The following is a 13243-nucleotide window of genomic DNA, read 5'->3' on the forward strand; positions in this document are numbered from 1 at the left end:
CTGGATGCTGTTACCTAAATTCTTAATATAATCACAATAAAAATTTGAGCACCTGACCAATGTTGGCTATATGAATTGGATGCCGTCAGATCCTTTTCAGAAGTCTTTTTTTTTTTTTTTTTTTTTTCCTCCAAGTTGCATTGTAATAGTATTCATGCCGCTTTAGATGTGGTATATGAAAGCTATTGTCAACTATGTTAAAGGGATTATGTGTATTCCCTGTATCATATAAACGCACTTAGTAATATGCTTCCCGGCCCCCCTTCCTACTGATTCTTACACTTTTCACTACGCGGGGAGCTGGAAGTCTTGTTTCTCTGCCTATTCTGCTGACTCTCCGACTCTGAGTCACATGACCAATCCTACTCTACAACGTATATGAGCAGCAGGAGTAGAGCGGGGCAATCACGTGACCTTAAGTCAGAGCAGCGGTAGGGAGATTGGATTTCTGGTCCCCTGCAACATTGTGAAAATGCTATTAATATATATCATAGTCCCACTAAGTGCTATGCTTATATGATGGAGCAAATATGCTGCAAAAATGTATTCCCCACATAACCCATTAAATGGAAAAGTCTACAACCATATGTGGTTTTCAGTTGTATATCACTTGCTCATACAACAGCAATTTTGCATATTAGTGTTAATTGACTTTACAGTGACTAAGTTCTCTTATTCCTCTGTCAGTCGTGTGAGACATAAACTGGTGGACGAGGATATAAAACAATTAAAGCATGCAGCCTGGCAGCTTGTAGTGCTGGAGCTGCCTGCAGTCCAGAGCTCTATTGTCACAGGTGCATTGGCACAGACACCCACACTGATGTGAATTCACTTCCTGCAAGGGAGAGTAGCGAACACAACAAGGGGGAACTAAGCCATCTGTGTTAAACAACACTACATACTGCAAAATGCCAACTGCTTCCAGGCACGCTGCATGCTTCATACTTCTATTTTGCTGGCTTTAACAAATGTTATTTCTCTGCGTGTTATTAAGAGACTGTGGTTGAAGCCACTTTATGCAAGATTATTAGGGATTTGCATAAATGCTGCTTTTATATCATGGACAAGGTAAAATTCAATGCCAATTGGTCAAGCTTGATGTATTTAATATTATCCAGAACCTGCTTGGAGGAAAAATAAAAATTGCTGCTACCCTACAATGAGTGCTTCACTTTAGATGGGCTTTCTAGTTGTGTGTGATAAACGAAATCTTAATCTTTGTATAAATATGATTGACTTTCTATTTAAACTTCTTTTAAATTCTCACGGTTTTCAAACTTTTGACAAAGTGACAGAACCTTCGTTGTCTTGATCTATGTATCACTACCCTCAAAGCATACATTAAAGCAACACTTTGTGTAATTTTGTATACATAAATAGCATATCTACATATGCTATTGATAATGCTGTTACCCATATCCTGTTTCTGCAAAACACTGCCGATCTAATACTAAAATTGACCTTCTGGGACTTTAGACTGTGAAGGATGTTTCCAAAGGTTCTGGAAGCTGAACCAACTGCTGCTGATAACACTAAGGAAAGTAATTGGGGGCATGGTGATCCGACTGAGACGAACGAACTGTGGAGAGTATGTGAGTGTAAGCGGCTACAGAGAGCAAATTATATGAGGGGTGGAGGAGCATGAAAGCATGTTGATAGAATAGAAAATGCACAAGAATGAGACGTGATAACTCCAAGGTCATATAATAGGTCTCAGTATCTAATGGTAGCCCATGAGAAACTTATATGGCAACGCATGCTAGAAAAGAGAGGTCACACTGTGATCATGTGGCAGTTTTGTCACTGTGTATCCTTAGCCTCAGTCACAATGACATGTATAATTTTTTTTATTTTTTTTCTAAATATACACTACAGAGTTCCATGCCTCTGGAAATCTGTTGTGAATGAATGTTTCTATTTTGAATACATTAAAGCATACCTGTTATTTCAAGTAACTTTTCAGAATAATCTGTCATGTGTGAATACGTGAGAAGTGACACTGTTCCTGAACATTATATGCTCCTTGAAATATCCACTCCTCGATTTGCTCTTTTTGATTGTTTTCCCTGAGCTCAACTCCAGAGTGGTCGAAGACTAGCAGCAATTGATGTCTCTTGCACAAAGCAGTATCATGGACGTTATACAGCTGTACTGATTGCTTTATGTATGAATCTAGTACAAAGTATGATAAAACTACTTCGGTATTTTTAGTAACCTCTTTGTCACTTAATCCATATATATGTAGAAGACTGTTTTGGGATTGTGGAATGCCAGACATAAGATTGTCAACAGGTCACTGGTACACTTGGAGTTAATCTACAATTATCTGGTCTGACCACTGTAAAAAGAATGGAGCTATCAGCTGCTGAGAACAGGTATAATTGGTGGAGGTGCCATGTGTTGGACACCCACAATTTGATATTGATGTCCTGTTCTTAGGATGGACCATCAATATTTTTACCAAAAAAACGCCTTTAAATACATACATTAGGATTAACCGCCATTACTTGACTTTTTTTCACATCTTTTCCCATCTGCATGCTCCATTTCTAGTTGTTGGGTTTCCCTGAGCTCAACCCTAGGGTGGTAATAACACAGAAAAGAGGAGATCCTGCTGTCCTAATACTCTGTAGCTTGCTCTCAGAAGCAGCAGTATGGAAGACTTTATACAGCAGTACTGAGCAGTGTAGCTGTGAATCCACCTCTGAGTGATCGATCAGTGGAAGAGACTGGGTAAAGGCAAAATCTGAAAACTTGTGAAATTTGCGCTTTACTCCAATAAGAATATTAAAGAGATTAATTTATATTATTTAAGAAATAATAATTTGGATGGTTGCTCTTTAGGTATATTGGCTGAACATTGTAGGTTTGGGTGACTTTGTTTATGGCCAGAACGTCTTTAGAGGATTTTCCAACTTTATCTCTGAAATGATTTACAGGATAATTCAGATATGTAGAAGTAAGCTGCAGGGTAATAACTGCGGGTGATTTATCTGGATCACATTTCAGCATATGAGGATCTTTATCTTTAACAGAATCCCAAAGCCACATGGATGGAAATCTGCTAAAGCCATTGGGTCTGAGGCCAAGAGAGCCGCTCAATTGAATAATCATGTTCTGGTGCACAGAGCACAACTCCTGCTAATGCCTTAAACAGTGTTATGACTTTCCCAGTTATTTGTCTAAGACTAGCTCATGCACAGGCTGCTGAAACAAGACCTTACTGTGGCAGGGCGCTGGGAGGAGGGGAAAGACATGGTTTTTTGGATGCTGAGACAAGGCCCCATCCTTTTCTAGCTGGCAAGGATTCCTCCGTGGGCATCCATCACTAACACTGCACCTCGGCCAGCACTGCCAAGAATTTCTCGCACCTGGTATTAAATCAGCCGGTGCCTTCCACCTCCTGCTGCCTGCAGTTATGCTCCACGCAGCACAGTTCTATGCTTGTTATTGCAATTTTGTGGAGCTCTTTTGATTTACAGCTGTTTTTACGACCGTTGAGACAGCCACAAATTGAGGAAATCTCATAAAACAGAGAGCAAACGTCTCCTTCACAGCTCAGGCAGAGTTCTGGCAACACTACTTTATTCCACTGAGCAGGATGTGTAAACAATATTGAGTCTCCCGAGTGACTGTATCAGTACAGTTAAGTGGTAACAGCTTGAAAAATGCCTTTCCCCGAATTAGAGGTAAAACTTTCAATGGGCCCCCAGGCTAAACTAAATTGGTGACATTTTGCAGAAGGAAGAAAGGGATAATCTTATGCATATAAATACAGAGGGCAAGAGCTGGACAAATGTCAGGGCTTAAACTGAACTTAGGATAAGCTGTGGGAAAAGGGCCAGTGCTGGATTTGGACCCTTCTGTAATGGATCCTGCACATTTCCTTCCAGCTCTGATCTTCTGTTCTTCCAAAACGCCTTTTATTGAGTATCCTGGGACAGAGCAATCATAAGAAATCTCCTTATGTTCCATATACAATAAGGCTTCCAGTTTATATGACATAATTTGTGCTATAGGAACATCATATAGGGCAATAAACATACCGCCGCTCTTTTGTCCCTTTTTTTTATGAAGTACTTCTCCGTGGCTGTATGTATTCCGAAAAAGGGCTTTTGTGTTCTCTCGTGTCTGACTGGCCTCTCTGATGGAAACTTTAAAAGGCTGGTAAAGGGTTGCAATCCATGGTTACAGTTCCGGTATTAGGATGTCATTGAAATATTGGAGGACGTTTTCTAACCCAGTGACACCATTTTTTTATTTTTTTATTTTTTTTTTTGCCTGAATTTGCTTGCACATATGCAACATTTTGCCACTTTCCCTTAAAAGTGAGGAAAATGGAACGTTCACACTACCGCTGGTGTCTGCTCAGCAGTGTCCATAACTACTGTCCATTCAAGACTTTAGCAACGGACGCTAGCTGTGTCCGTTCCAATCATTTCAATGAGATTTTATCTAGTGTCCTTTAGTGTCCGTTTACAGCCATGTCTGCTTTTTCAAGCAGACAAAACAATCCTACACACAGGACTTTTCTGCCCGTTTGACAGCAAGTATCCGTTGTTTTTTTTTTTTTTGTTTTTTTTGTTTAACATTGTCGTCTATGGGCAACAGACAGTAACTGATAGCCATCAGTTACTGTCCATTTGTGTCTGTTATGATAGGTGTCAGTTTTTTTTGTTTTTTTTTGTTTTAAATGGACACCTTGTGTGCGCACACCAACGATACCCAAGTAACAAGGGCTGCATTTGGCAGTACAAATCAACAAAGCTTCATGGGGATCTGCAGATTTACAATAATTTAAGACTGAAATTAACACAAATTATGGCTCAATCCTCTGAGTGCTCACAATAAATGGCTTCTTTTTTGCTTTTCTGGTGCAGGACAAGAAGCATGCAGTACGTAATACAATTTAGCACATTTTACTTAGGCAAGTTTCGGTAACTTCCCCTTAGCGATGGTGTCTTGGTGAATTGTTTTATGCACTGCTTGGATATATGAGTCTTATCTAAAATAACATACTATCTTGTTTTATGCAAGATTGATAAACCTTATATTGTCTTTGTGTGTCACATAGCTGTTTGTTCCTCTCTACGTGGTGTTCATTTAATTTGTGGTGGTTCAGCTCTGTGGTTGTATAGACAAGCCACATATAAATTTTCCCCTCTCCCCCCTGTGAATAATCCTGTCTCATGTGGCAGGGGACAGACCGCCATGACAGAATGTGACAGCTGCTATATGTCATAAGGTCACTAGAGACGTCTGAGCAGTAATATTAATTGGTCCGTGTAGCTAAGATGAATCTCCTTTTCACTGTACTGTGTAAATGATCTGAAACATTGTCATTGACAGCAAAGAATTAAAAAATTCTGTCTGTATTTAATATACAACTTTCAGATGTCTTTGTGTTCCCATTAAAGACTTAATGGAAATGAAGGGAAACCTTGGAAATTTCTCAACCATGGGTGCACAACCTTTTTTGGATTTGAGGGCTACGCAACATAAGCTGCTTAAGGTTGTGCATTAAAATGGTGACCTCTGACTTTATAAACATGAACACACATATGGTGGGATCTGTATTTGTCGTACATTTATGGTGTTGCCATAAATGTCTAATTTGGAAATACCCTTTTACTGATAGGGCACTATCTGACAGGTGTTTGAAGTACAATATTCCTGGATGCTTTCCCCCAGCAGGGATACTGTGTGTCTTGGGCCCATTGTTTAACAGCAATTGAGCATTACTGTGTAGTGGAGAAGTGTGCTCACTGGGTACTGAACTGCAGAGTTTTCATGAAAAAACCCAAACCCAGTAGTGAAGGGAAAATGCTGTTTGCTCATCAGGTCCCTGGCGCCTGCTTATTGCATTGGCAATTGAGCAGCTATGTCTGTCCAGTGGGGTGGGGGCTGCATCTAGTAGCAGCATGGGCAGCAGGTTGTGCACTCCCTGTTCTGAGCGGTTGTACATGTCTGCCATTGATTTGGCATCTTGCACTTTTGGATAATGCACGTGATAGTCTGGGTTTTATTACCTGTGTGAATTAGAAAATATCAGATGAAAAAGGAACATTTTTAGCACCAAGAAACTCTGGTTGTAGTAAAGGAATTCTCTTCTCATGATGAATGTGTGTTTTTGAAAATGAGTTGAGATTCCTTGAGCAGTTTTAGGTTGTTACATACATTATTATAGTTCGATGGATAATAATACAAGTGCATTTAATTCAGCAGACTGTAATCTCAGGATATCCAAAGAACACTTATATATACACTAGTTCTTAGAGGCCTTGGATGGAAACCTACAGCTAAAAAGCTTATCTGATGTTGTAATTGCTAAATATCTATCTACTAGATCATCCTCTTCTGTGCCTGTCTTTTACTCTCTATTCCATGTCTGCCCTGATAAATAAAAAGCCTTTTCCAAGACTGCACTGAGAAGTTCCTTCTTTTTGCCAAGTCCTGTCTGGTACTCAGTTGGTGTCGGTGTTTACTTATTGACTTCATCTGAATGAAGCCAAACCCTGAAGAGCAAATTAATGACCACAGTCTTGAGGGAAATGTGATTGATGGTTCGATGTGCCCAGCAGTAGTTACCGACACTTCCTGCCATTGTCTTTAATACCCATCATTACTGATGAGTTGACATCACAATATGTAAACAGGATCTATAACCTTACCATATATACAAGGCTGTGGAGTTGGAGGGGGGGGGGAGAGTTTCCAGCTGCAAAATAAAATTTGATGATTTGTAATTATAAAATTATCAATGTTTGTATAAATAATTTGATAGTTTATTGCGGATTTACTTTAGTTGGCATTGAATTACAAGGTTTTTTTGTGTGATTTAGAGGTCCTTTACTGCTTCTGTCTGACTCTGGCTGTCAGTCAGTTATGAAGGAGTATAAGGTGATGTTTTGGCTTAGTAACGCCACTGCCTTGGTATTCATGTGTATGTGTACAAGCTTTAAGCTTTTCTATAGATTATTCAGTTCAGATTTCGGAAGGTTCAAATCATTTTGGAGGTGGGGAAGAGGAGTGCCTAAGCATTGACTGCGAGTAATAAAGCTGCTCCGATTATAGAGAGAGCCATGGTACCTCAGTTACAACCTCAAAAAATTTAGAAAGTAGTTTAATGTCAGTTTTTTCACTGTTGTGTGTATAGAACCTCAGAGTATGTTCGCATTAGTTATTGGGGGTCCATTGCCATCATACTTATGTTTAATTTTGTAATTGAAAAATTCATGCATGCAGGACTTAATCTTCTGTCAGTAAACTAAAAAACATGACGAAAGAAAGTGTCATGGGTATGGAATTCGATAACCTACCAAGTAGCCAAAAAAACCTTTCTAGTATCCTCTCTATATAGCTTTTACACGTCAATTACACATATAGAACTTGTGCAAAAAGTGTCATTTTTACCTAGTAACTGGTAATGTTCAGGGCTGGCTGAGAACAAAAGATAGAGGTCTGTGGCCAAATCCAATTATTCATCTGTCTGCGATCTGTTTGCCTTGTGCTCTGTATGGTGGTTGGGGAGCTTGTAGCACAATATTCACAGTGTTGTAAAGCAACTCCCATCAGTTTAATATTTCACCATTGCTAATTGTGTTCCGTTTGATAGCTCAATGTTGCACCCTTGAGGCCAGCAATAAAACAGCTGCTGTACAGAACATTTAGGCTTTGTTTTCTTTTCTTTTTTTTAATATAAACTTTAACATTTGTAGTGTGAATTTGCCCTGATTGTATATTTAACCCGTTTAAGAAACCTATAAATCAACTATATTGAATTAATTACTGCTTGTTCTTCTTTTTGTTAGTGCTCCAATATTGGCTCAGAGATCCTCTTCTCCCCAACTGTGCCTGCAGGTAAGCATGTCTGTTCAATTTACTTTTATTAACTGTTAAGTACAAAATATAGTTATTTTAAGTGAGATAAGAATCAAAAGTTTAGGGTCATCTTTGATATTTTTTTTTTTTTAAGAATAATGTACATAGTGGTTAATGCTATAGGTAAAGTTGCTCAGAGGAAATTGTTGACTTGATGAAAAGTTGACATGAGCAGTCACAATAGCGTGGGAAATTACATTTGGTTGGTGGAAAATTGTGAAATAAATGGTCAATGCACTGAACATGTCCTTGAATGTCCTACAGCTGAGTGCGCCCACACACAGGAGCACATATGTTTGCGTTGTATCTGCTTTCCGTGACAGGTCAGGCACTGCTCCAGGGGTTAAACAGTTCTGTTTGATCTTAATAAACAGGGAAGACCAGGTGGGGCCCATGGGAGGTAAAGCTCTACCCTCTTTGGTGGAGCAATCGCTTCCTAGACCATCTAGGTAAAGGATGTATTCATATATTTAGAAAGTTCTTTACTATATTTTAAGTGTAGCTGGGTTTCTTTTTCATTTGATACTCCAGTGAAATTGCTGGTAACATATATTTTAGGAGTGATCGTGCCAGATACATGTTCAGCTTTTATTTACCCAATGAGTACATAATGAGCTTGTTTCCAACTTTAGAGTTATTTTCCGGCACGTGGTGTACTTTTGTAGAGAAGAGGCCGTAGACAAACAGTACTATTGAAAACCACAGTTCCTGTTTTAATCTGCAGGGCCTCATATATGCAGGAGTTAAAAAAGCAAAGCTTGTGGACACTTGGTAAATGATACCCAAGCGTTTGCAATGCATTTACCAAGCTTCAGAAATGCTCTAAGGAACGTTTGAAGTAAATGAGAAAACCAGCGCTGACTGCATATGAATATTGCTGTCTGCATTGCATTTGCAGAGACTCAAGTATTAACTCGTAATAATCTCTTCTGACTGGGCCAGAATACTAATGTGTATGTGTGTGTGTCTGTTACATGGCAAGTCAATTGTATTAGTGCTCTTCTAACAAATTCTTTTACGCCTCTTTGTTGCATAAACGAATTGCTACCTCTTACAAAAATTCTAGCACTATGATCTTTACCTGACTACCACAGCTCCCGAGCCCCTCTCCTTCCTTGTCGCTAAGAATTAGTCAATAGGAGAATGATGAGCAATGCTAATCCCCCTGTGCAGTATCCCAGGCAGCAGGAACCTTATTGATTTTCAGATTAGTGCTGTTTTCAGAAGTGCCAAACCTTGCTCTGCCTATGAAAGGACATTGCTTGAATACCCAGGAGGCAATAGCCCCTTCAGTTCAGCATGTTGCTGCTATTAAATATTACCCTGCATGCTTCTGTTAGCCCAAGTGCTATATGACCACATCCTTTACGTTATTGGTCATCAAGCAAGCAATAAAAAGGTGCGCAGGAAAACCTGTGGTGTTTGCTTGTAGAATGATTGGTTGCTATGGGCTAAACCACTGTTCCTAGTAAGCTACACATCATTCATCACCAGCAAAAAAAACCCAAACAACAAATAAATTGTGAGAATTCATTAGCTGGCCACCCGCACAGCAGACTCTGCACTCTGGCAATAGACGGGACCCGTGTCACACTGAGCTAACCCCTACTGAAATAGCGAACCATCTGCCAACAGCAAGTCATTTTATCATTTCCCACACTGAATGCAGTCCTTCCAAATCTGGCCACCAACGTGCAACTTTTTTGGTGAGCACCCCCTAGTGTGTGAAACCTCTCCAACAATAGTTACGCTATTCAGGAAACACTTTTTGTATGTGAGTGTGTGTGTGTGTGTGTGTGTGTGTGTGTGTGTGTGTGTATATAATGTGTGTATATTCAGTCTAGTTTAGCTTGTCTCTATATGCACTTCCACTTAGGGTATATTTGTTCAGCAGCCATCCGCACACGTATTACGTAGTAGTGAAGAGGTTAAACCATCTTGACTGCTTGCACTGCAAGACTGTGTTGCCATGGGAACAGGATGTATGGGACACTTGCCATACAAATCAAGGGTCTTAATTAGCGACTGGTAGCTCATCTTGTCTTGGTGTTCAGGTTGCAGACCTTCTCCATGGTCATAGTTGTCTTTTCATGATCTTCCAGTGTAGATGCGGAGCAATCTGACTATTGTTAGCAATTGATCAGTTAATAAAACGCTACATGCTCCCCCCCCCCCCTTCCCTATAGATAGATGTATAAAGCGTAGTTTGTGTGCATATTTACAGCTATACAATATTTACAGCTATACAACAATAGCTATTCAGACTGGATTTGACTGCTTGGACACACGATGGGTGTGTGAGGAATAATACTGCCATTTTCCTGCTTGTAGTAGAAATATGACTGCTAGAATATAGCTAGATTCACTCATTAGTGTTGGATGAAACCACAGATTTCTACAGGATCAGCCGCTGATCTGGTGTATGTGGATGTCCTAATATTACTCTAAAGGCAGGAGGGGTGGCATGGGGGAGGGGAGCAGGCTGTTGTAGTTTAAAATGACTCCTCTGCTCACCATGGAGATCAGCGGCTGCCTCTCTCTGTGCCTTGTTCCCCTCTCGCCATTCAGGACACATGCATGAGTGGGTATGTACATAGGAGGAATACAGCTACCTGATGTCTACATTCACACTATGGTTTTCTGCATTGTTTGCTGACACCAAATCTAGTCTTTGTGGCAGATTTATTAAAATGGTCTAAAAGCAAAATTATTGGTTGGTCATAGCAGCTTTTATTTCTCGGGATCAGAATACAAAATTAAAGAGGGGCAACACGGTGGCTCAGTGGTTAGCACTGCAGCCTTGCAGCGCTGGATTCCTGGGTTCGAATCCTGCCAAGGACAACATCTGCCAGAGGTTTGTATGTTCTCCCTGTGTTTGTGTGGATTTCCTCCCATTCTCCAAAGGCCTACTGATGGTGGGGGAGGGGAAGGAATGTAGATTCTACATTAAAAAAAAAAAAATTAAAGCTGTGCTGTGATTGGTTAGTATGGGCAACTAAGGCTTCATGTACATGACTGAGTATTCAGCCTGGGGTGTTCAGACACTTCGTTCCATTCCAATATTTGATAGGATCTGCTCTATAAATATCAGAATGGAACATTAGCGATATACTTTTTTGAGTGCATGAAGCTTTAGACAGTTTAATAAATCTGCCCCTTTTGTATTTATTCTTCCAGAGAGATGATCTTGAGGACACCTACAACATTTGGTGACAAAAGATCTTGTTACTAGACTGAATGTCCATATAACTCCACTTGACTGCAGAGTATAGTTCTAGAAGCCTGTTTACACCTAACCATAATCTTTACAATTCATGTAAAGGTAACAGCTATTGCCAGGTGTCAAGGCCCCTTCACATAGACCCTCTACACAAAGTATCCGATGCTGCAGGTATTGAACCCACAGGAGGTAATTTTTTTCCTGATGGTTCAACATGGTTTTCAACGTTTGCCATGTACAGCCACAGGAGCAAAAAACACAGTGAAAACCAGATTTTTGCCACAGAAGGCTAGCGCCGAAACGCTCGTAGAGGATCCTGGAGTCTCGTCTTTGCTAAGTATACTTCTTTTACAACCTTGTTACTATAGGTTTATTTAAATGTGGGTCTCGCCTACTGTGATCTCTTTACTTTTGAGCCATAACCGATTTTCCTCATCTGCAGGTATACTTACTGCAGATCCATGCTCTTATGACATGTACTCATATTACATACTGTTTCATTATACTCATGCCTGCTGAGACTACCTTTACATTTATATTCTATTCAGTTAAGTTAGGGACTTACGGTAGATCAATCTAGTGTATATATACACTTTGGATTAATCTTTGACATTTTTTGCTGAGCAATTTGGCTGTACTCTGTGTGGCTGTATATTATATCATATTGTTTCTCACACCATCACTATGTAGTACACAGATTTTTCTATTCAGGATTTAAACACCTTTATGAGAATTTACATGTTATATCCATCTGATTTGACTCTGTCATTGGGGTGTACATACACAAGTGTATTTATATTTGGTATTTTTCTATGTTGTCTACATTTTTCCCATGTATACTCTTATATACCTACCCTAGCCGGGACTCCAGTCTGATGGTATGTTGTCCTCCCTGGTGCATTCTTTTAAAAATTGTTGTTCAAATAAAGTTTTTGTATTTTGGACTCTATAGAACCCATAATAAACCAAGACTGCTTGTGTAGTCAATCAGATAAGACGTAAAGACTATAAAAATACTTAGACACAACGTTCTTTACTCTAGGTTCACGCTTGCGCTGGGGTTTCCATTCTTTGTGTCCATTTGGGGACCCAAAAAAGGAAAACCAATCCGCTTATAGTGGACGTACGGACTGCTGAAATAGCAGACACCATTGACTATATTATCTGTTCTCTAAAACTGAAACCGCCAGACAAAAGTCGGAATTGCGGCACTCTCTAGTCCGATATTCGACTGTAACTGCGATGGAATCTCCATTCTGACGCAAATGAAAATCCAGCTTTACCTGTTACACCAGGTATAGGCCAGTACATCTATGCGGTATTTTATCTAGAATTCTTCCACAGGCCTGAGTTATGAAAGCTTTGCTTTATGACACAAACCCTAATATTCGTGTAGCCTGGCTCTTGCTATGCTGTAAATAATGGGCAGCCGCATTACAGTGAGCAGTAATTGCTTGAGGAGGTTTGCTGCTATCGATCTGTTGGTAGGAGCTCAATATGTGCAGCCGGGCCGTGTTCATGATTTAATTGCTGTGATTAATAACTCACTCAGAGGGCTAGATTACAATCAATATGAATAGTAAGTGACAGCCGGCAAGCCCTGCTCCCTCCATACATCGCTTTGTGGTTTATTCTGCTTCCCCGGCTGCCTTACAAGCAGCTGGTAACCCCTCCGCTACTGGATGGATTGCCAGGGCGCAGTCCAGTGATAGCTACAAATTGTGAACAGTGGCACATCACTTAACCTCTGTGGCAGTAGCATTGTGGATTGCTGGGATGCCGCCATTGTAATAAGGTTAATGATTTAGAGTCTCCTGAGTGTTGCAGAAACACATTTCATGAATTGTTTACTTCTGTGGATCAGATCTTGTTGAAAGAGCCAGATTTCTTCAATATATTTAATCTAATGCCTATCACCCTGGAAGGGATAAATCCCTGTATGTAGCTGTCAGATGAGTCCTCCTGTGGCTCAGGCTGTCACAGGCTTTCACGGTATAGAGATATATATACACAGTCTCAGATGTTCCCGCTACCCAAGAGCATCTCTTCTCTGTCCCCGACGTGCTGCTTAGCTGCCTCCATCAATTTATCTCTGTCTGCAGCTTGTCCTGGCCATCAGGCTCTCACCGCAGGTGCTGAATC

The 13243-nt window shown here is 40.2% G+C and overlaps 1 protein-coding gene across 10 annotated transcripts in view; it reads left to right on the plus strand.

Moving 5' to 3' along the window:
- FBRSL1 (fibrosin like 1) overlaps positions 1-13243 on the plus strand; it is a 386529-nt gene that overhangs the window by 350387 nt on the left and 22899 nt on the right. For all 10 annotated transcript variants that reach the window (XM_075275111.1, XM_075275070.1, XM_075275129.1 and 7 more), the window contains one exon: positions 7812-7860. In XM_075275111.1, coding sequence (XP_075131212.1) covers positions 7812-7860 — 49 coding nt within the window. The remainder of the gene's footprint in view (positions 1-7811; positions 7861-13243) is intronic.

This window comes from Leptodactylus fuscus, chromosome 1, assembly GCF_031893055.1.
Source record: "Leptodactylus fuscus isolate aLepFus1 chromosome 1, aLepFus1.hap2, whole genome shotgun sequence".
Lineage (NCBI taxonomy): Eukaryota > Metazoa > Chordata > Amphibia > Anura > Leptodactylidae > Leptodactylus > Leptodactylus fuscus.